General features: G+C 45.6%; 1 protein-coding gene across 4 annotated transcripts in view; it reads right to left on the bottom strand.

Moving 5' to 3' along the window:
- LOC310772521 (pleckstrin homology domain-containing family A member 5-like) overlaps positions 1-25074 on the bottom strand; it is a gene marked incomplete at its 5' end in the record, with an annotated part of 483802 nt that overhangs the window by 9793 nt on the left and 448935 nt on the right. For 3 of the 4 annotated variants that reach the window (XM_083632350.1, XM_083632349.1, XM_083632351.1), the window contains 6 exons: positions 7698-7843; positions 9665-9787; positions 10709-10846; positions 18377-18565; positions 21403-21527; positions 22490-22625. In XM_083632350.1, coding sequence (XP_083488476.1) covers positions 7698-7843; positions 9665-9787; positions 10709-10846; positions 18377-18565; positions 21403-21527; positions 22490-22625 — 857 coding nt within the window. Of the gene's footprint in view, positions 1-7697; positions 7844-9664; positions 9788-10708; positions 10847-15375; positions 15432-18376; positions 18566-21402; positions 21528-22489; positions 22626-25074 lie in introns of those variants that run through there. The other variant, XM_083632352.1, reaches the window with a different exon arrangement.

Here is a 25074-nt window from a genome sequence, read left to right as displayed (position 1 = left end):
GTACTTGGAAATGATATGACAGTGGTGATACCTAGCTGGCTTTTTGTCCAGGACTTTCAGGGTGTATTTGTATAGACTGTGCATTGGCTTGATGGTGGTTTTTGCCACCTGAGACCAAGTGGTAATACAGTATGACAAGTGTGGAAAAATCATAGAGTGCATGTACAACTTGGCAGCATCTGTTGATATTTGGTTCCTAATGAATTTAAAATTTCTGATGTTCAATTTGGCAGTACGGATTGCCTTTTTCACTTGTTTTCAAAGGTCAGGTGTGAGTCAGTGATAATCCCAAGATATTTCACGTCTGGGACAAGTTGGAGTTTTTGCCCACTAACAAGGATATCAGGATTATGGACCTCCTTCTTGCGGATTGAAAAATACATACATGCAGTATGTATATAAATACACAATGCACTGTGTGCAAATCTAGAAACAGCAGCTCTACATAAGAAAGTTCAGAGGGGCGGGGACCTCACAGAGGATCTAACTCAACGGAGCTACTGCGCAGAATCTGGTTCACTGATCTGGCAGGATTTTGGCTTCACTCGACCCTACTGGGCGGAGATAGCCACCTTCTCTCCATATTTAATATAGCTCAATGGTCTACACAGGGTATCAGTGACATGGCCACACAGGGCATCAGTGACATGGCCACACAGGGCGATTGATTGGTGAATTATATAAACCCTAATGGCACTATATAGCCTATCGTTAAATTGCGCTGTTTTGCCTTAATTCATATTATTGCCACCAAATAATACATTAGGTCAGGTTGGGAACCAATAGGTATATTTCTTTCTATAAAAAAAAAAAAAAAAAAAAATCCCGGGATTCGCAGGAAAGAGGGATTAACTCATTCATGGCCAGTTTAGGACTGCCAATATTTATCACAGGCCAAAGATTTTCATAATTGTTGGTCATCTTTCAAGACCCACAGTAAATTATCTATTAGCACCAAAGTGATTTGCAATACCTCAAAATGAAGATGTACGTCTCTGGGTTCACCAGAAAAAAAAGTGAGCTTTTAGCATGTTCTGTACTCTACTTATAGCCATTTATATACACCCTGTTTTCACCAAAAAGGTCTCTCTGAGAAGAGAAATTGCAGAAAATGGCATTTTTGTAAAGCACACAATCTCAGGCAGAACTCGCTCTCAATTCTTTTATTTTGAACTGTATTGACATCAGACATGTAAATATTATTCGTTATGACACAAATGACAAAAAAAAAAAAAAATATATATATATATATATATATATACAGGAAGTGCTTTTTTTTACATTCAACAATACAGTTTACTCAGTGTGAGTGAGTGTGATCATAGAATAGAATGCAGAGATCAGTGTAGTCTCTCTCACCCACACACACACACACACACACACACACACACACACACACACACACACACACTCCTTACCGCGAGATCATCCGGGTCCTGTCGCATTGGAGTCCAGTCTTCCTCGCCCTCGACAGGAAAGTGGCCGTGCTGCTTGGCTCTGTGTGAAAGCCATTTCTGTGGCGAGGCTGCTGTTCTCCTGCTCACAGGAGACTCCGTCTCGTCTCTTTCGGGCTGGGACACAGGAACAGGGTCCAGGGACCAGGATCGATCATGTTGGTCACGGGTTTGACTACCGCGAACAACTGATCGATGTCCGCTGCCCTGCAGCAAGCCGACCAGCTCGTGCAGCACGCCGAGGGGCGTTTCAATGGCGTTTCTCCTCTCTGCACAAGGAAGCGCGTTTCTCTGTTTTCTGTTTTTCCTCCTGCTCATTTCAAAACAACAGCTGCGGTATGTGTTTGATCGCGTGTTGTCGGCTTGACTTTGAGGCTAGGGACCTGATAACATGTCACAGGCTGGGGAAGTCTTTGAACTACGCGCTGCACTAATAAAAACAAAAACACGTCAAACACGTCATTGGCTGGGAGGGCTATTCCTGATAACACGTCAAAGACGTCTTTGGCCATGAATGAGTTAATTTACCGTTTCCCAGTATGCCTAATTTTCGGGAAAAATATTAAACCCTAATGTCCACACAGGGGATCAGTGACATGGCCACACAGGGCATCAGTGACATGGCCACACAGAGTATCAGTGACATGGCCACACAGGGTATCAGTGACATGGCCACACAGGGCATCAGTGACATGGCCACACAGGGCATCAGTGACATGTCCACATAGGGCATCAGTGACATGGCCACACAGGGCATCAGTGACATGTCCACATACGGCATCAGTGACATGGCCACACAGGGTATCGGTGACATGGCCACACAGGGTATCGGTGACATGGCCACACAGGGCATCGGTGACATGGCCACACAGGGTATCGGTGACATGGCCACACAGGGCATCAGTGACATGTCCACATAGGGCATCAGTGACATGGCCACACAGGGTATCAGTGACATGGCCACACAGGGCATCAGTGACATGGCCACACAGGGCATCAGTGACATGTCCACATAGGGCATTAGTGACATGTCCACACAGGGCATCAGTGACATGGCTACACAGGCCATTAGTGACATGGCCACACAGGCCATTAGTGACATGTCCACACAGGGCATTAGTGACATGTCCACATAGGGCATTAGTGACATGTCCACACAGGGCATCAGTGACATGTCCACATAGGGCATTAGTGACATGTCCACATAGGGCATCAGTGACATGGCCACACAGGGCATCAGTGACATGGCCACACAGGCCATTAGTGACATGTCCACATAGGGCATCAGTGACATGTCCACATAGGGCATCAGTGACATGTCCACATAGGGCATTAGTGACATGTCCACACAGGGCATCAGTGACATGGCCACACAGGCCATTAGTGACATGTCCACACAGGCCATTAGTGACATGTCCACACAGGCCATTAGTGACATGGCCACACAGGGCATGAGTGACATGGCCACATAGGGCATCAGTGACATGGCCACACAGGGCATCAGTGACATGGCCACACAGGCCATTAGTGACATGTCCACATAGGGCATCAGTGACTTGTCCACACAGGCCATTAGTGACATGTCCACACAGGCCATTAGTGACATGGCCACACAGGGCATGAGTGACATGGCCACATAGGGCATCAGTGACATGGCCACACAGGGCATCAGGGACATGGCCACACAGGCCATTAGTGACATGTCCACACAGGCCATTAGTGACATGGCCACACAGGCCATTAGTGACATGTCCACACAGGGCATTAGTGACATGTCCACATAGGGCATTAGTGACATGTCCACACAGGGCATCAGTGACATGTCCACACAGGGCATCAGTGACATGTCCACATAGGGCATTAGTGACATGTCCACACAGGGCATTAGTGACATGTCCACATAGGGCATCAGTGACATGGCCACACAGGCCATTAGTGACATGTCCACATAGGGCATCAGTGACATGGCCACACAGGGCATCAGTGACATGGCCACACAGGCCATTAGTGACATGTCCACATAGGGCATCAGTGACATGGCCACACAGGGCATCAGTGACATGGCCACACAGGCCATTAGTGACATGTCCACATAGGGCATCAGTGACATGGCCACACAGGGTATCAGTGACATGGCCACACAGGCCATTAGTGACATGTCCACATAGGGCATCAGTGACATGGCCACACAGGGTATCAGTGACATGGCCACACAGGCCATTAGTGACATGTCCACAATGGGCATCAGTGACATGTCCACATAATGTAGGGCATCAGTGACACGTCCACATAGGGCATCAGTGACATGGCCACACAGGGTATCAGTGACATGGCCACACAGGGTATCAGTGACATGCATGAAATCAGGCTACTCAGGATATGAAAAATGAAGAGAGGGGTGCCTCTTTTAATGCAAAAGGAATGCTCCTGATCTAAACAAATCATTATGAGGGATCTTTACACAAGCACACACACACACACAGGAACACGCCAACATTTTGGGAAATTCACGTATTTGCCATATTCCCGACAGTTAGACGAGAAGAGAGATGCCTTTCTCTTCCCTGTGCATGCATTAGAAAGTAGCCCCGCGCCCGTCCTGCTAACTACAATGGTAGTGAACGGTATAGCTGCCTACCCCCGTTCAGTCACCAAAAATACACATTCCGACAGCACCAAAACACTCACATGTACATGTTGTGACTCGTGTAGGCTACTCACCATGCAATTAAATGATAATCCAAAACTAGAAGATCTACATTTCCTAACGAAAATGTAATTGTGCTTGCTGTCCTCGCCATGCACCGCCTGCCTTGCAAGGTCCCTGCCCATGCAGCTAGGGGGACTAAGTAGTTATGGGCGGGCCTATGCGAGTAGAAGCGGGAGGAGCCATGGAATCCAGAGGCGGAAGAATTTCGATTGTAGAAGCTACAGTTCAAAAGTTATGGACCAAAACGTGAAGATGGCTGTTATAGCGCCACCGTCAGGTCAATCGGTGTAATTCTTTAGGCCAGAGTAGAAGAGTACTCTATGAACATATAGACCCAATTTGGGAACAGTGGCTCTTATGGCTTGTGAGCTACATGTTCTTGATGTTGCTACAGCGCCCCCTATAGGCGAAATTACACAATCTTTTTGGTCTCAGCTCAGAGTACATCCGTCCACACCTGTACCAAGGTTAGTTAGGATCGGACGTTGTGTTCCGGAGTTATGCCGATTTTTGTGAAATAGGCCCCACCCACAGAACTTTATAGTCGATTATATCGCAACGGTGCGGTTTTTTCAAAGACTGCGAAACAGTGTTGTGCAGGACAGTCCCCACATGATGTGTGCTTTGGTTTGGTGAAGATTGGACAACATTTCAAGGAGAAATCGCAAAAAAACTGTTTTGGACAAAATTCAAAATGGCGGAAAATCTAGTCTGACGGAAATGGGCATGGCCTATATCAGTAGATGCGGAAGGACCCAAGGAATCCAGGGAAAAAAGAAGTTTGATTATAGACTCTACGGTTCAAAGGTTATGAACCAAAACGTAAAGAGGGCTGTTATAGCGCCACCATCTGGTCAATTGGTGCAATTCTTTCGGGGATAGTAAAACACCCTTCTGTGAACCTCCCTACCTGTACCTCGTATGGTTTCTGAGGTACAGCTGATTTAATGCAAGATTTTTCAAAACCCCATTCAAGTGAATGGGGAAAAACCGCTTGACCAAACCCTTAGCAAAGTCATAGCACACCTGTCCTCAATGAGCCGCATGCTTTGAGTTCTGGCATGTCTATGTGGCACAAAAATTGTGGGAGTTATTACGCGCCAAAAAAGTGGCTGATATAATAATAATAAAATAGAATAAGTATGTCGGACTTTAAGATTGTGCCTTGCTTTCAGCAAGCACAATAATTATGGCAAACGGTCATTTCCAAGTAAATACATACCAGGAAGTATGCAGACAGCGCATGCGTCGCAGTCAACGCGGAAGTAACTTTAGTTCTGCCAGCAGGGCCGATTTTACACTTCATGGGCCCCTGGGCTATTCATCTCTGCAGGGCCCCCCCCCTCACGCGGGAGGGGGGGCTTCGGCCCCAAAAAATTTGAGTGTTTTTTTTTAACCTTTTTTAGCCGTATTTAAAGGAATATCTCATTTTAAATCAACATTAGGATTATACTGTTGTGATGTCATTATTCAGTATCTTCTCCTTTTCTCACTAACTTTCATGTCACCACCTGCTCTCCTGTCAGCATTCTAACTTACAAACACAAACTGTAGGTTTAGCCATCATGTTCTTTCATAAACAGTAAAAAAAAACAGTAAAAAAAATCAGTAAAAAAAACATTTTTTGCGAAGACCCTGGACAGGGGGCCCAAAAAAACCCATCAAGGGACTTTTTTTTTACTTTTTTTGATGTCCCGGGCCCCGGGCTTCAGCCCGGGTAAGCCCGTTGGTAAAATCGGCCCTGTCTGCCAGGTTAGTTCTGGCTATGGATTTGGATGAGTGTTTTGGTGCTGTTGGAATGTGTATTTTTTATGACTGAACGGGGGTAGGCTGCTGTACTGTTCACTACCATTGTAGTTAGCAGGACGGGCACGTGGCTACTTTCTAATGCACGCACAGAGAAGTATTGCAAATCGGCGAATCTCCCAAAATGTTGCGGTGTTCCTTTAACTCATTGAGTGCCAGCCACTTTTGGAGAACGGAAGCTCCCAGTGCCAGAGTTTCAGAGCGTTTTCAGTGATTTCTCGAGGCCCACAGAATATTGTGTGATATTACTATGTAAACACCGAACACGGATAAAGAACGATGAGACTCTCTTCTATCATCTGCAAAAAAAAGTTTATTGATACCATTTTCCGTTCTTTAGTTATGAGCCAGAGAAGATAGGTTGTTTTGAGCAAAAAGACACGTTTCAATTTAGAATCTGAGATATTCAGCCTTTTGTGAAAGGAAGCATTTCAAGCACATCATTGACTCTGAAACTAATATTTTCTGATGTAATGACACCTCAAAAATAATTTCCTTCAATAAAAGAGTGAAAACAAAGGAATTTTGTTTGGCCAAATAATATTTTTTAGCTGCAACCAGCAGCGCTGGCCCCTGCGTGCGCAGACCCTATTCTAGCTTGTTTGCTCTCTGTGCATCGAGCCTGCTGCTGCCTGGGTCTGTGTGTACTGTCTATAGAGAGGTCCAGGGATGACGTATTTTTGTAGGCTGAATGCGGAAGTCCCGAACTTCCTGGTTCTACACTGTTTCTGTCTATGGGATTTTTGAATGGGTTTTTGGCGATATGCTTCAAATAATGTCTGTGGGCAACGCAAGTTTAATCAAACGCGAACCAAGGTTCAGCTGGATAATCTTCACACATGAGGACCACTTTCATGAGTTTTGTAGCGTAAATGCGAGCCCTAGAAGTAAAATGCTCGAGCTAAGCTAATCCTGAACTACACACTGTCGCATAGGCTTCACGTCACGTCAGCACTCAACCTGGACTGTTGTTGATGTGTGCACTGATTACCTCGGGCTGAACGGGCTGAACCAGGTGAGGGAAAGAGAATTTCCGTGTTCGCCCTTTGAAGTGGTGACGTTATTGACGTATATATCCACATCGACTCAGCAGTGTAGTCTCATGGACTCAGCAGTGTAGTCTCACAGGGTGTCGCCGGCTCCCAGCTGAGAATAATGTAACTTTTCAGAAAGCTGCTGGTGTCGGCAACTAAATCATATGGAGGGTCTATCGCAGCGGACACGGATGGGGCTCAATTGTGGCAGCAGATGACTGCTGTTCACAGGCACAGCTAACGTTATGCTTCATGCATATCGATGCGATTTCCGTTTCCCCATGACTTCTTCTCTCTTTTTTCCTCGCCTTTCTCTAATCTGGAGAGCACTGTTGCCACCTAATGGGTCCCTAAAATAGCTTTTACACATTCAACAGCCACCATACTTTCACAGGAGATGGATCTGGCTTTGATGCACGTCCCACCGTCAAAAAACGCAATTGACGAACATACTCGTCCTTGGCACTCTACGTTACTAAACCAATTGACGAACATACTCGTCCATGGCACTCAATGAGTTAAGAGTTATTAGGTTAGAATTGGGTTTAGGTTAGGGTAAGGGTTAGGCTAGTTGTGATGGGGTTAGGGTTAGTTGTGATGGTTACAGTTAGCATTAGGGGTAGGGAATGCATTATGTCAATGTATGTCCTCACAAAGATAGCTGTACAAACGTGTGCGCACACACACACACACCTGTTTTCAGTGGTGGTGTTTGTAGGTGAGCTGGTTAAATCTTGGTCTCTGCTGTCATCCTCATCGAAGGATTCTAGGTTCACAATCTCCACGCGCTGGGGCTCGGTGCACAGGTCCAAAATCACCACCCTCTGGCTCTCACACAGCTGCAACACACACATACGCACACGCACGCACGCACGCACGCACGCACACACACACACACACACACACACACACACACACACACACACACACACACACACACACACACACACACACACTTTAGTTTCTGTTTAGCACTGTGGATTGAGGATGATATGTCCACAGTCCATGGCTGAGCTCTCCATCTCCATGGAGCTTAGAGGTGCTGCCCCACTGGGGTGTAGCCCAGCCACAGCTAGCGTTCCTGGGGTGAATCCAGGAGATAAGCCCCTTAAAGCCAGACTGGGTTCCTTCACATTTTCACAAATCCTCCGTTATTGTCCCAGATTAGCGTAGAAGACATTAAAGCCACAATCACCGATTAGCTTTGTGTGGCAGACAGGGCTATATTCTGCTGCTGCATGTTGCAGCATAAACTACAGCAAACTAGCTGTCACTAGAGCCATTTTCCCACATGCGCTTTGTACCGCTAAATGACCGGAACGTGGTCTAATGCCTGCATGTGTGAAAGTTGTCGTGCCGGTATAAGCGCGACCCCGTCATCGCGGAGATTTCACCAGTTTCGAGCCAGTCAGAAGAGCGGTATGCGCGATAGCGGACTCAAGTGTAGAACGGTCCAGTCATTTCCCGCGACACTCTCATGGGCGAGGTGTACACACGTTGCTTAATGTTCCAGCGGGCATAATCTAATCATTCGCGCACATTAAAGCAAACTGGCGAAATGATCTTGTGATAATAAGAGCAGTAGCCTATGTCAGCTTCATGTGTGGGTGTGCTGATTTTCCCCTCTCTCCTCTCTGCTGCCTGCTCGCTCTCTGGCCACAGTCCGTCCTCCTCCTTCAGTGACAGCCCGACAGGGACACAGACGAAGCAAATGCACGAAGCGAAATGTGGAAGTATTTTGCTTACGTTGCCGACAGCGAAGGCAAGCCCGGACACATCAAACGAAGCCAGTCTGTAAAAAGTGCTTCAACGCGACGCAGGTGAACGGATAAACAAGCAAACTTATTTCACCATCAAGAGTTTTGCCGACACGTCACTCCCCACCCGCTCTGCAGTGCCGCCCCGCCGCCCCCCAACATACAGGCAATTTCGCTGCTAGATTCCGGCATGCAGAGGAGAGGTGTGAAGGGAAATGTCCGATATTGACTTACAGGTAATTTTCCGGTACGCATGTGGGAAAACGGCTTAGGTGACAGATATACTACCACCTGGATGGATACCATGTATTTCAGTCGGACGTTTAAGAAAAAATGACTGATAGGCCTTTAGATTGTTTAAAATGAATGCTGTTCATAAGCCTGTTGGGCACTTTCATTAACTCACCTGCATTTTTTTAAATGGGTGGAAGGGAACTGGTCGGCAGGGGCAAAAATTGGCCAAGTACAGTTGGGGAGAAAATGGGTGAAAATCAGATGGTAACAATAACAGTATCCTTGAAAATGAGTCGGGCCTTCAAAGTGGGAAGGGCCAATAGTGCCTTGGCAGTCTGTACCTCAGTGTCCATGCTGTTCATGTCAGCCTGGCAGTCTGTACCTCAGTGTCCATGCTGTTCATGTCAGCCTGGCAGTCTGTACCTCAGTGTCCATGCTGTTCATGTCAGCCTGGCAGTCTGTACCTCAGTGTCCATGCTGTTCATGTCAGCCTGGCAGTCTGTACCTCAGTGTCCATGCTGTTCATGTCAGCCTGGCAGTCTGTACCTCAGTGTCCATGCTGTTCATGTCAGCCTGGCAGTCTGTACCTCAGTGTCCATGCTGTTCATGTCAGCCTGGCAGTCTGTACCTCAGTGTCCATGCTGTTCATGTTAGCATGTCAGTCTGTACCTCAGTGTCCATGCTGTTCATGTCAGTCTGCTGGTCCAGCTCGCTCTGTAAGCTCCTGTCCCAGCACGCCTCCCCTCCTTCAGCCTCGTCGTCTTTCACCTCCTCAGCTCTCCCCAAGTCGAGCTGAAATAAAAAAAAAACTTTTTAACTATTTCAGATCACATCCCTGGTCATAGAGGGCACCTATTTAACAATGTATGCCAAAAACAAATCACAAAAAGCCAATTTCTTTGGTTTTTCACATCAAAAGTCAACTCTTGTCTTCATTCATAACTAAATCTACAGTGTGCTTACGTCAGCTAGTACTATCAAATTAATATCACGATATGACAGCTGTCAATCAATCTTCATGGCTAGGAGAAAATTCCGAGCAGGCAACATGGCTGCCTACATGGGCAGACTTTGTTAGCCCATAAATGTTAATATACTTTGCCAATAAGTATGTAATATACTAAATAAAACAAATGGTAATGTCTTCTAGGCTAGTAATATTCATTGAAGAACTGAATGAAGAACTAGCTCATGTTATTTGTTTTTTTTGTCCCAATATGACAAATCTGTGTTGTTGTTTATGATATTGTTATTTTGTTTCTTAATATTATGCATTATTGTGAGTTGAGTTGAGTGCTTTTTCAGAATATAGTACATCACTTTTTACGAGTGATGTCAAGGTATTGGCTTATTGATTGATCACCTCCCACTTCTAGTAACCAATGAGAGACTGTTTTCGGTATGGAGGAGGCTATTTAACCTGTTCGAATATTTGCCTTTACTGTTTGACTCTGAAGAAAACGCTGTGTGCATTCAAAATCAGTCTTTGCACCATAATTTCCAGTGAATCATGTGTTCCAGTATCTTCTTTGGGTTCAGTTGCTGAGAAGTGGCCCATTGAACTGTTTTAAGTCTTGTTCATTGCCACACACAAAAAAAATCAAATGACAAAAAAAGCTATTATTATTAGTATTTATCATAGTGATATTTCCCTATGTGGCTATATCGCTTGATCCATTTTAAAATGTGATAATAACATGCAAAAACATGAACCTTTGCTCCAGTTTGCGGCCTCTCTCCTGGCCCATCTGTGAGGCTGCTGGCAGCCTCTGTCTGGGCCAGCTTCAGCTGCTGCAGAGCGGCTTCCAGCTCCACAGGGTCTGCAGACGACTCCTCAACGTGGGCTCGGCTCTGGACACACACGCATACACATGCACGCACACATGCAAACATATGTATAAATTGTTTCATTAAGTGTATTTTGATACATTTTAATTAAGGACATAATAGTTCTTCAGACAGATGATGTATATGAATTCAAGGAAAAGGGTCAGGATAACACAATAAAGTTCCTTTTATTTGTGTTCACATACAAATGTATGAATATCGAGATGAAGCCTTTCACACACACAGATACACCTGCATGCAACATTATTCACACACACACACACACACACACACACACACACACACACACACACACACACACACACACACACACACACACACACACACACACAGAATATTTTCTGTATTTTACAGATTTTTTTTAACAATGACAGAAAAATCTGAAGGCCATCTGTCATTTTAACACAAGTAATAATAGATTATGACAGAATTTTTACGACCCTGTCCGTCAAAATGACAGACAACGAGAACGTCTAATAACGCAACCTCTGATGCACACACAAAAAAGTTTATTGTTGATAAGGCTAGCATACTTGGTAACAAAAGAGCATGAAAAATAAAGAAATCAGAAAATATGTCTACTCTACAATAATGACAATGAATCAGCACTTCCTGCCGCCCTTCAAAATAAAACAATTTAGAAGGTACAGGTACTGAATGCTGCTATAGCGCCCCCTAAAGGCGAAATGACACAATATTTATCCTATAGGCTCAGAGTACATCCTTCCACACCTGGACCAAGGTTGGTTAGGATCGCACGTTGTGTTCTAGAGTTATGGTGATTCTTGTGAAATTGGCCCCACCCACAGAAGTTTGGAAGTCGATTATATCGCAACGGTGTGCTTTTTTCAAATACCATGAAACAGTGTTGTGCAGGACACTCATCACATGATGTGTGCTTTGGTTTGGTGAAGACTGGACAAAATTTCAAGGGGGAATCGCAAAAAAACTGTTTTGGACCAAATTCAAAATGGCGGAAAATCTAGTCAGACGGAAATGGCCGTGGTCTAGATGAGTAGATGCGGAAGGACCCAAGGAATCCAGGGAAAAAAGAAGTTTGATGATAGACCATACGGTTCAGAAGTTATGGACCAGAATGTAAAGAGGGCTGTTATAGCTCCACCATCTGCTCAATTTGTGTAATTCTTTCATGTAGAATAAAAGGCCCCTCTGTGCACCTCCCTACCAAGTTTCGTAGCTGTAGCTGTTATGGTTTCTGAATTACAGCTAATTTACTGCAAGATTTTTCGAAACCCCATGCAAGTCAATGGGGGAAAAAAATATTATGACATCACAATTGCTCGAGTGACATTAGTGATGGCATCACAATTGCTTGACTGACTGATGACATCACAAATACAACCTAATTGCCAAAGGTAATTAAGGTAATTAAGCTATACACGGGGCCAGAATTCAACGTTTTGATGCACTGTGGGCTCAATTTTTGACCGATCGAAAATCTGGTTTGATACATTTGTGTAGAACAGTCTAACGATGCAGATACTGAAGTTTGGTGTCGTTTGAAGAAAAAATGTGGGAGGAATAGGGTTGAATTCGTTTTTGCAGTTTTTGCAGTTTTGCTGTCTTTAAACTTCATAATTGGCCATAGGTTGCATTGTACAAAAGTTTCCCCTCATTTAGGCGCACATTTCGGTGAAAGTTGCAAAGCCGTAGCACGTATGCCTGATTTTTTATGAATTTTTTAAGTTTTAAACTTTAGACGGTCGCTGTCGTGCCACCGTTAGAACTATTGGCCCCAAATTTGTGTCAAAGACGTTGGGCATGGGACTGGACCTTTGTGCAAAGTTTGGTTAGTTTTCATCCATGGGAAGTCGAACTTCCCGGGAGGAAGAAAAAAATTCTTTTTTTATAGCTGCTGCGCAGCAATGGGTCGTGGCCGGGCAAGTCTCAAGGCTTTGAGCCTTGAGCCTTGAAATCAGCTCAGAAGTGTCAAGTGTCAATACAAGAAGGAAGGTTGGCCATAATGACAATGAATCAGCACTTCCTGCCGCCCTTCAAAATAAAACAATTTAGAAGGTACAGGTACTGAATGCTGCTATAGCGCCCCCTAAAGGCGAAATGACACAATATTTATCCTATAGGCTCAGAGTACATCCTTCCACACCTGGACCAAGGTTGGTTAGGATCGCACGTTGTGTTCTAGAGTTATGGTGATTCTTGTGAAATTGGCCCCACCCACAGAAGTTTGGAAGTCGATTATATCGCAACGGTGTGCTTTTTTCAAATACCACGAAACAGTGTTGTGCAGGACACTCATCACATGATGTGTGCTTTGGTTTGGTGAAGACTGGACAAAATTTCAAGGGGGAATCGCAAAAAAACTGTTTTGGACCAAATTCAAAATGGCGGAAAATCTAGTCAGACGGAAATGGCCGTGGTCTAGATGAGTAGATGCGGAAGGACCCAATGAATCCAGGGAAAAAAGAAGTTTGATGATAGACCATACGGTTCAGAAGTTATGGACCAGAATGTAAAGAGGGCTGTTATAGCTCCACCATCTGCTCAATTTGTGTAATTCTTTCGTGTAGAATAAAAGGCCCCTCTGTGCACCTCCCTACCAAGTTTCGTAGCTGTAGCTGTTATGGTTTCTGAATTACAGCTAATTTACTGCAAGATTTTTCGAAACCCCATGCAAGTCAATGGGGAAAAAAAATATTATGACATCACAATTGCTCGAGTGACATTATGCCAGGATCAGACTACACAATATTTTTTGTCGTTCACGATGTCACCATGTCAGACGAGGCCATCATACTGCCATAAATTCGTGACATGTCTTGGTCGGGAGACTGCCACACTACAAGTGTATTCTCGCTTAACACCGACAGAGCATCGTAGGCCACCGTCATCACGTCGTCTGCTGTCGTCAGCGAGTTCACAGGTCGTCGGGGAGGCGGACCTGTGAACGAAATCTCCCAGCATGCATTGAGGCCACTACATTGACAAGAAATAGCAACCAAATCAGCCTAAATAGGCTAAAGTGGTAGATAGAAATAATGTTTATGTTAGCACAACATGCAATTGTAAAACATTTCAATATTGGGCAAAATAAAACCTTGAAATCCAAACACAACCCTATGTGAAACATGTATGTAATCCAGGTGCTATATATATCCCTTGCAGAATTAACGTTATTTGGATGAGTGACAGGCTCTACTGTGATGCACTGTGATGTCCGCTCCAGCCTCCAACCCACTTCATGTGCACGCCCACTATTTTCTTGCCAGCTGCTGCGAGACGAGAAGGAAGAGAAACGAACATGCAGCCGACTCTGCTGAGCTCATGTTATTTGTAGTGAGCAATGCCCATTGCCCAGGCGTTTAAACGCAAATTAAAACACCCTGGCCTTTTTATCTCTTTTATTCTTTTGAGCGGAGCGGAGCGGTGAGTGCGAGCGGGTGAAATCTGTATCGAGCGGGGAGCGGTCTCCCCAGGACCTGATACCTGTCTTCCGGGGTGTCACACTAGGCGAAACCATGTCCAAAAGACTGACATGCCAGTCTTTTCGTCGGGGCGTCGTGAGGCGTCCTAGACGTCCCGACTGGTCCCGACGCTGGTCTTTGATTATGTCACACTACAAGAGGTGAAGACGGCCGATCGTCGTCCCCGACGGTCATATTCGGGCCCGACGCTGAAAATCTGTCGCGCACGACCAAATCGGTCTAATATCGGGCTGAATTCGTGTAGTCTGAACCAGGCATTAGTGATGGCATCACAATTGCTTGACTGACTGATGACATCACAAATACAACCTAATTGCCAAAGGTAATTAAGGTAATTAAGCTATACACGGGGCCAGAATTCAACGTTTTGATGCACTGTGGGCTAAATTTTTGACCGATCGAAAATCTGGTTTGATACTTTTGTGTAGAACAGTCTAACGATGCAGATACTGAAGTTTGGTGTCGTTTGAAGAAAAAATGTGGGAGGAATAGGGTTGAATTCATTTTTGCAGTTTTTGCAGTTTTGCGGTCTTTAAACTTCATAATTGGCCATAGGTTGCATTGTACAAAAGTTTCCCCTCATTTAGGCGCACATTTCGGTGAAAGTTGCAAAGCCGTAGCACGTATGCCTGATTTTTTATGAATTTTTTTAAGTTTTAAACTTTAGACGGTCGCTGTCGTGCCACCGTTAGAACTATTGGCCCCAAATTTGTGTCAAAGACGTTTGGCATGGGACTGGACCTTTGTGCAAAGTTTGGTTAGTTTTCATCCATGGGAAGTCGAACTTCCCGGGAGGAAGAATTTTTTTTTATTTTTTATAGCTGCTGCGCAGCAATGGGTCGTGGCCGGGCAAGTCTCAAGGCTTTGAGCGTTGAGCCTTGAGCCTTGAAATCAGCTCAGAAGTGTCAAGTGTCAATACAAGAAGGAAGGTTGGCCATAATGACAATGAATCAGCACTTCCTGACACGAGGCCATCATACTGCCATAAATTCGTGACATGTCTTGGTCGGGAGACTGCCACACTACAAGTGTATTCTCGCTTAACACCGACAGAGCATCGTAGGCCACCGTCATCACGTCGTCTGCTGTCGTCAGCGAGTTCACAGGTCGTCGGGGAGGCGGACCTGTGAACGAAATCTCCCAGCATGCATTGAGGCCACTACATTGACAAGAAATAGCAACCAAATCAGCCTAAATAGGCTAAAGTGGTAGATAGAAATAATGTTTATGTTAGCACAACATGCAATTGTAAAACATTTCAATATTGGGCAAAATAAAACCTTGAAATCCAAACACAACCCTATGTGAAACATGTATGTAATCCAGGTGCTATATATATCCCTTGCAGAATTAACGTTATTTGGATGAGTGACAGGCTCTACTGTGATGCACTGTGATGTCCGCTCCAGCCTCCAACCCACTTCATGTGCACGCCCACTATTTTCTTGCCAGCTGCTGCGAGACGAGAAGGAAGAGAAACGAACATGCAGCCGACTCTGCTGAGCTCATGTTATTTGTAGTGAGCAATGCCCATTGCCCAGGCGTTTAAATGCAAATTAAAACACCCTGGCCTTTTTATCTCTTTTATTCTTTTGAGCGGAGCGGTGAGTGCGAGCGGGTGAAATCTGTATCGAGCGGGGAGCGGTCTCCCCAGGACCTGATACCTGTCTTCCGGGGTGTCACACTAGGCGAAACCATGTCCAAAAGACTGACATGCCAGTCTTTTCGTCGGGGCGTCGTGAGGCGTCCTAGACGTCCCGACTGGTCCCGACGCTGGTCTTTGATTATGTCACACTACAAGAGGTGAAGACGGCCGATCGTCGTCCCCGACGGTCATATTCGGGCCCGACGCTGAAAATCTGTCGCGCACGACCAAATCGGTCTAATATCGGGCTGAATTCGTGTAGTCTGAACCAGGGATTAGTGATGGCATCACAATTGCTTGACTGACTGATGACATCACAAATACAACCTAATTGCCAAAGGTAATTAAGGTAATTAAGCTATATACGGGGCCAGAATTCAACGTTTTGATGCACTGTGGGCTCAATTTTTGACCGATCGAAAATCTGGTTTGATACTTTTGTGTAGAACAGTCTAACGATGCAGATACTGAAGTTTGGTGTCGTTTGAAGAAAAAATGTGGGAGGAATAGGGTTGAATTCGTTTTTGCAGTTTTTGCAGTTTTGCGGTCTTTAAACTTCATAATTGGCCATAGGTTGCATTGTACAAAAGTTTCCCCTCATTTAGGCGCACATTTCGGTGAAAGTTGCAAAGCCGTAGCACGTATGCCTGATTTTTTATGAATTTTTTAAGTTTTAAACTTTAGACGGTCGCTGTCGTGCCACCGTTAGAACTATTGGCCCCAAATTTGTGTCAAAGACGTTTGGCATGGGACTGGACCTTTGTGCAAAGTTTGGTTAGTTTTCATCCATGGGAAGTCGAACTTCCCGGGAAAAAAAAAAAAAAAAATTATAGCTGCTGCGCAGCAATGGGTCGTGGCCGGGCAAGTCTCAAGGCTTTGAGCCTTGAGCCTTGAGCCTTGAAATCAGCTCAGAAGTGTCAAGTGTCAATACAAGAAGGAATGTTGGCCATAATGACAATGAATCAGCACTTCCTGTCGCCCTTCAAAATAAAACAATTTAGAAGGTACAGGTACTGAATGCTGCTATAGCGCCCCCTAAAGGCGAAATGACACAATATTTATCCTATAGGCTCAGAGTACATCCTTCCACACCTGGACCAAGGTTGGTTAGGATCGCACGTTGTGTTCTAGAGTTATGGTGATTCTTGTGAAATTGGCCCCACCCACAGAAGTTTGGAAGTCGATTATATCGCAACGGTGTGCTTTTTTCAAATACCACGAAACAGTGTTGTGCAGGACACTCATCACATGATGTGTGCTTTGGTTTGGTGAAGACTGGACAAAATTTCAAGGGGGAATCGCAAAAAAACTGTTTTGGACCAAATTCAAAATGGCGGAAAATCTAGTCAGACGGAAATGGGCGTGGCCTAGATGAGTAGATGCGGAAGGACCCAAGGAATCCAGGGAAAAAAGAAGTTTGATGATAGACCATACGGTTCAGAAGTTATGGACCAGAATGTAAAGAGGGCTGTTATAGCTCCACCTTCTGCTCAATTTGTGTAATTCTTTCGTGTAGAATAAAAGGCCCCTCTGTGCACCTCCCTACCAAGTTTCGTAGCTGTAGCTGTTATGGTTTCTGAATTACAGCTAATTTACTGCAAGATTTTTCGAAACCCCATGCAAGTCAATGGGGAAAAAAAATATTATGACATCACAATTGCTCGAGTGACATTAGTGATGGCATCACAATTGCTTGACTGACTGATGACATCACAAATACAACCTAATTGCCAAAGGTAATTAAGGTAATTCAGCTATACACGGGGCCAGAATTCAACGTTTTGATGCACTGTGGGCTCAATTTTTGACCGATCGAAAATCTGGTTCGATACTTTTGTGTAGAACAGTCTAACGATGCAGATACTGAAGTTTGGTGTCGTTTGAAGAAAAAATGTGGGAGGAGTAAGGTTTAATTTGTTTTTGCAGTTTTTGCAGTTTTGCGGAAAGCCGTAGCACGTATGCCTGATTTTTTATGAATTTTTTAAGTTTTAAACTTTAGACGGTCGCTGTCGTGCCACCGTTAGGACTATTGGCCCCAAATTTGTGTCAAAGACGTTTGGCATGGGACTGGACCTTTGTGCAAAGTTTGGTTAGTTTTCATCCAAGTCGAACTTCCCGGGAGGAAGAAAAAAAATAAAATAATAATAAGTGGCCCTGCCGCTTTGCTGGCCCGGCCACTAATTATGGTACTTTATAAGGGATAAGAGTTGTAAGTCCTCAGATGACAAAATGAATGACATTTTGACAGACTGGATCCTCTATATTCAGACAACACTGAATGATGAACGTCACTCTTTCTTTTTATGGGTGTGGATATTATTTTGTCAGGACGGCAGTAGGGGCTCGGTCAGCTGCCTGTAATAACAAACTGAAAGTGAAAATGAAAGATGGCTATGTTGTAAGTAAGGAAGGCTGGTGTGTTACCTGTAATAATACAAAGGGGTTGTCTTTGCTGAAGGAGGGCGATCGAGACGGAGTTTCCCTTTTCTTCTCCCTGAGTGAGGCCTGCTGGTTTCGCCTCATCCTCTCCAGCTGCTCTTCCACACTCATCCTCGCCCGGCCAACCTCTCGCTCCCCTGCTCCCATCTGGTCCACTGCGCTGCGCGGCCGATCCTGCACAGGATACCAGGATACCACTTCACATTCATTAACATTAATCACTCAGGGGCGTCTGGGTAGTGTACAGGTCAAGGCACTCGCCTACCACCGCAGAGACCCAGGTTCAATGCCCGGCAGCGGTACTTCCAGCTTGGTCAGACGTTCCTACAGGCACAATTGGCCGTGTCTGCCGGTGGGAAGCCAGTGGAGTATGAGTCCTGGTCGCTGCACTAGTGCCTCCTCTGTGCGGTTGGGCGCCTGTTTGGGGGAGGTGGACTGCGGGGAATAGTGTGATCCTCTCACGTGCTCCATCCTGCCAGTGAAACTCCTTGCTGTCAGGTGAAAAGAAGTGGCTGGCAACTGCACCTGTATCGGAGGAAGCATGTGCTAGTCTACAACTCTCCCCAGATCAGCAGAGGGTGTGGCGCAATGACCGGGAGAGCAAGGGGAATTGGCCATGTACAATTGGGGAGAAAATGGGAGAAAAAATGGTAATAAATAAATAAATAATCTCACTACTATAATAAGGCGAAGGTTGGCACAGCCCACAATTGCTGAACAGTTGAGCGGGCGAGAGACCTCGAGGGCAAACCAACGAACCAACGAACCAAAGCACAGTAGGTAGAAATGAGTGCTGCCAGTTGAGCGTGTGAGGCAGCAAGGGACGCTAGAAAAGAGTGCATGATGCGTGCAAGATTTCTAGTAATAATAACTCATTCTGTTTTTACATTTTTACCTGTGGGTTATATTTTTCTTTTTTTAGTCTTTGGGTGAGATGTTGTGGACTGGATGCATGCCTCAGTGTAGACACGCGGTGTAGGTGTATTGTGGGTGAGTGTTGGTCTAATATCCTAGTTTCTATGGGGGTGCTAAACCTAAATAGCATGAGGGGTAGTTACATCAGATGCTGTGTATTGGTAAAATATCCGACCTGTCGATGCTTTATCGGGAGATTCTCTCCAGATATATTCTATCTATATTTGTCATCCTTGATGTACAGTAACAGAATCAGTCCAACGCAGATCTCTTTTTGCAAGCAACACCTACCTAAAACCTCAGTTAGACATCTGTGGGTATTACAAACATTTAAGATAACAAACGGGAAACAAGATATTATATAATATGTATTAAAAATATATATCCCCCCCCCATTTTTTATCCCATTTTTATCCCCCATCAGTGCTAATTAAATTTATTTATCCTAGTTGCTGCTCCATCCTCTGCCGATCTAGCCTGGTAAACCAGCCCGTCACCTGAACTCACATTTCATTTGGTTCTGCGTAACAGTCTGGCCCCAACTGTTCACCCAGTCCTTAGCAGGGGTGGGAGCATGGGCGGGTGTAGTTGCCTTGACAGACAACTCCTTCAGCCAATCAGTGTCGGATCCAGTCAAACCCAAATCCACTCAGGAGAATGGCAAAAACATATTTTCCGCCGAGAAACTCTGCGGTTGCGGCGATACTCCTGTACTTGTTTAATTGTTGTTATTGAGTCTATTTCTGCAATAACTGTACTTTATGGCTGTTTAAACTAGACAAACGCTGAAATTACTCCTCGAGACGATCAGGCAAGGAGGCGGCCATTATTGTTTTGTTAGTACAGTGCTAGTGGCGTTCCTGATTGGCCAACTTGCGCTGTCAATCACAGCGCAGTCGCTGATTGGCTCTTCCGCTCTGCGGCTTCTGCTAAACCCCATCACGCAGAACCAAATGAAATGTGAGTTTACGTGACGGGCTGGTTTACCAGGCTACTGCCGATCTGGGGAGAGCCGAAACTGGCTCCATGCTTCCTCCGAGACATGGGCAGTAGACAGCCGCTTCTTTTCACCTGACAGGGGAAGTTTCACCGGTAGGACATAGCACGTGGGAGGATCACGCTATTCCAACGAGTTCCCCTCCCTCCAAACAGGCGCCCCGAACGACCAGAGGAGGCACCACTTCAGCGACCAGGATATTGCATGTTTTTGGTGAGGGGTTCCTATATGAAGGAAACCCCCAGGGGGCACGGGGAGAACATGCAAACTCCACACAGAAAGGCACTTTTGATGACCCCACCCGGGCGGTGGGCACTCGAGGACATGCGACGGGCACGCACTCCTTCAGCGCTCACAGCGTCCCAGGTGGGAATCGAACCCAGGACCTTCTAGCTGTGATGCGACAGCGCTACCACTGCGCCACTGTGCCCCCCTTAAAATAATCTGGGAAAAGAAATCTTAATTTCAGTCATTTTAGGTGGAAGGTGGAATCTCTCGCTTTTCTGCTTTTTCTCCTCAATTGTACTTGGCCAATTGCCCTGCTGTCATGGTCATTGCTCCACCCCCTCTGCCGATCTGGGGAGAGTTGTAGACTAGCACATGCTTCCTCCAATACATGTGCAGTCGCCACCACTTCGTATCACCCGACAGCGAGGAGTTTCCCTGTCAGGACGTAGCGCATGGGAGGATCGCGCTATTACCCCCAGTTTCCCTCCCCCCTGAACAGACCGACCAGGGGAGGCACGACTAGTGCAGTGACCACAACACATACCCTTAATCCGGCTTCCCACCCGCAGACATGGCCAATTGTGCCTGTATGGACGCCCAACCAAGCCGGAGCCGACACGAGGCCTGGGACCTGCGACCCTTGTGTTTGTAGGCAGGGAATCTACCACTGCACTATCCGGATGCTCTGGGACAGATTCTTCTCAAATCAGCTTGAAAAAGCATCTAAAGGAGTGTGCACCCATACAAAAAGCATACAAGTCTAATCGACAAAAACAATTCTCGAGGATGTTTGAGGCACGTTTGCTGAACTGGAATCAGTTCATTTCTCTCCAACCGCTGTTGTCGCTCTCGGTGCTCAAAGCGAACTTACTGATCTGGGTTCAGGTTTCTTGGTCTTCCTCAGGGTGACGTAGGAGGCGATGGTGCAGGACTCAGGAGGGCTCAGGGGGGATTTGGTCCTGGGGGGAACGATGCCCACCGGGTAGCAAGGCACCGCTGGAGAGACAGGCAACACAGTCAGTCACAGAATCGTGAACAGTCAGTGCAGTTATGCTAATTGCTCACATCCTTGCAGAACATTTAGCGATGCTCCATTTGGCAGCAGCAAAGCTATGTAAGAAGAATGTGAATAAAAACAGGAGACGTTAGCGTAACAGTTGTAGACACCCTCAATATCACATCAGCTAGTTTATTTAAAGTGTCTACTGCCGAATAATAATGCATTTGATTGGTGCTCCTATGCAATTACAGCGACATGAATGACGCTCTTTCCATTGTCTGTTTTCTTTACAAATTAGACAATGTGACGAATGCAATTTCGACTCACAGAAAGCTCAAATGCCATGTGTGTCTCCGCTGATAAGTTAAGAAACAATATTCTCTTTTGTTGATAATTAAAATGTAATGTCTTTGATGCTTTGTACTATGTTTAAATAATATTCTATCTTGAAATGTTTTCTACAACAAAAGCCAGAGGACTGATAGAGAGGCTGGAGCGCAGGCATAGATGTGAGGAGAGATAGGCAGGAATTTCTCCCTCAATATTAGAAGTGGAGTGGAACAAAATCCCTAACTAAATTCAATCTGCTATTAATTCCCTGAATAGAAAACCTTCTAAAAAATGTCATGCTGAGTAACCTACAGTAATAGAGTGCAAAATCTTTCTTTGACTTTTGTATCTCTTTTTATTTTTATTTTTGATTGTTCTATATTAATGTTTGTTGTTTCAGGACCACAATGGAACTAATTTTAACAACTTTATTGTGATATCCAGATGAATTATTTTATACTATATGAGTGTTGGTGTATTGTATTATTACAGCATCAAACAATACTGTACTGTATTGTCACGGGTTCGATCCCAGCAACAGTGAGGTCCTGTTGCATCTGCTCAGTCGCTGACTCGATCTAAGAAGTGTCAGCTAAATGAGGTGAATGTAAGCAGAGACCAGAAGCACCTTTAGAGGCTGCGGTCTCTTTGCCCTCAGCAGACGTCTCTGTCTTGTCCTTGTCCTCTCCGTTGGCTTCGTCCCCCTCCTCCTTCACAGTGGTCAGCTCCGGCTCGCTTTTATACAGCCGGTAGTCTGGAGCTTGCTGCGGGGGGAGAAGGCTGGAGGTCAGGATACACATGGGACACACACACCAGCCGCAGACACACATGCATGGGCCCAACTACACACACGTGCATGGGCACAATTACACACAAACATGCGGGTACACCCAGGGACAATGGACTGAAATGACTTAATGGAACATCATGAGTAAAATAACCCTCTGATTTGCTGAAATAGCAAAATGGTAAATCAGTATATAAAGAATGCAAAATGGTTCTTTGAACAGTGTTGATTTGGAACATTTTGTATGTTCTTAAATGGTTCTTTACAGCACCAAAAAAGATCTTATGTAGAGCCATTTGAGGATGGTGCCATAAAGAAGCTTTCTAAAATATTTCATTATACAGTAGCACAGTTTTCGGTATGCTATGAGCCTAAAGAAATATTTTCTTTTGATACTGTATAAAACAGACACACATGCGTAAACACACACTTGCATTGATACACCCACGTACAAACCACACCCCGCACAAGCACTCCTGCAAGCACGCGTGCGCGCACACACACGCGCACGCACGCACACACACACGCACACACACACACACACGCCAAAGAAATCCCACTGACAAATCTACATGCACAGAGCAGAACGGGTCTGAACAAAAGAAAAGAAAAGAAAAGAAAAGAAAAGAAAAGAAAAGAAAAGAAAAGAAAAGAAAAGACAACGCTGGATGAATGACATACACCCAGAAAGGTATTGTATGAGGAATGGTTCACACACTCAGTAGCAAGCGGGATTGAGAGTGACGGAGGTAAAACTCTAGGATGAAACTGCCGCATGTAAAAATTATGAAAATGAACGTAGAAATGGCCGTGAACGCACAAAAACCATTGAAAGAAAGAACTAAGATGGCATGGTTGAGAGCGAAAACCAAAACCAAAGTGGCGGACCAATGGAGCAGGAACACGGGAAGGAGGGGGAGGGGAGAGGTGGTGGACGGTCAGCGGTCCTTACGCTGTGCGCTCCGTTCCTGGAGCCGGGCTTGCGGTCCTCGGGTCGGTGCGTGTGGGGGGGCAGGCGGCCACTGGGGTGCGTGGGGTGGGGGGGTACGTGAGGGGGGCGCTCGGACGAGTCGTAGTACTGGGGGAGGGGCGGGCGGGGGGGCACGCTGTCGCCCTCCTTGAGGGGACTGAGTGACGGCAACGTCACCGCCTGTTAACAGTTAGAACATCAAGTCAAGCAGCTGCTCTCACCCTAAAATCATATCCATAGAAAGCTTTTTTTGGAGAATCAGCCGCTGGTCAGCTGTTAAGTGATGACAGCATGGACACCAAAATCTAGCCTGGGTGAACCCAGCTTTCAACGTGACGTCACAGACTTTGCCTGTAACGTAAGTTTATTCGTGACTGATAGTACATGAAGGTCACGTGGAGGCTGGGTTTACCTAACCTGACGCTGCCAGATGGACGGTTTATCTCCACATTACGTTTCACTAAACCTGTCGATCTGGGAATGCAGTAACCCGACCCGCTGACGGAGGCGGGCACTTTTTCCAAGCTACTTGGCAGGTGATTGGATGACCCATCTGTCTATCACCGCTGGTGCGTGTTAACTTCAACCAATCAGATCGCCATGCCTCTGACGTCACATTTGCGACCGGAGGAAGGTGCCTGTGCCTGTAAGATTGAGTCCTCACCGTCCTCATCGTCGTAAAGTCGCCTTCGAAGTATGACGTTCGATTATAACGAACTAGTTGTGTGGCTTAGCCTTCCCAAATGTTGAGGGTCGTTTTTTAGAATTTAATACATAGAATTGGGAACGTTACATTAAATTTCATTCAGACTGACTGTCACTTCCGCGGCGGCAGCCATGTTGACGAGTGAAAAGAACTACAAAGACCATGTGCGTCACACAGAAAGCCCGCCTAAGGCTGCCGCTGATTCGTCGAGCCGGCATGGTTCGGCCAATCATCCTAACTGCCTGTGCATGACAAGATGGATTACGTCGAGAGAATCTCTTTTGATCTCGCGAGGTTATCCATCTTGCAAGCAAGGTTAGGGTTAGCCAGGGTAGCCAAAATCATCCACGTGTCCCCGCTAGATGGTTTACTCCACTGCTCCATGCTAACATGTTAGCAGACACTATACTGAGTGATGGCAGGCGACTGCTCCATGTTAACACGTTAGTGATAGTAGGCAACTAGCACTAACTCAAAAGTGAAAAGTGAGAACTTGTATCTACTCTGAAACTTAAATGATAAGAAATCTTAAATGATATGCGGCCACCTGTGGCAGTTTTATGAAGGAGATTTACACAAAATATGGTATAAGAAACACACTCTTTTCAACTACAAGGATTACTTTCCATGTTTCCATAGGAAGTGAAGGTGGTGGGCGGTGGGAGACTGCACAGTGGATGAATACTTGGTTGCTCAACTAAAATAGTCCCAAAAAGAAACCTGACTCAATCAACTACGGTAGGCTATATT

Source organism: Poromitra crassiceps (genome assembly GCF_964638095.1).
Source record: "Poromitra crassiceps genome assembly, chromosome: 2".
In the NCBI taxonomy this organism is placed as follows: Eukaryota; Metazoa; Chordata; class Actinopteri; order Beryciformes; family Melamphaidae; genus Poromitra; species Poromitra crassiceps.
This window is presented reverse-complemented; position numbering and strand designations above follow the sequence as displayed.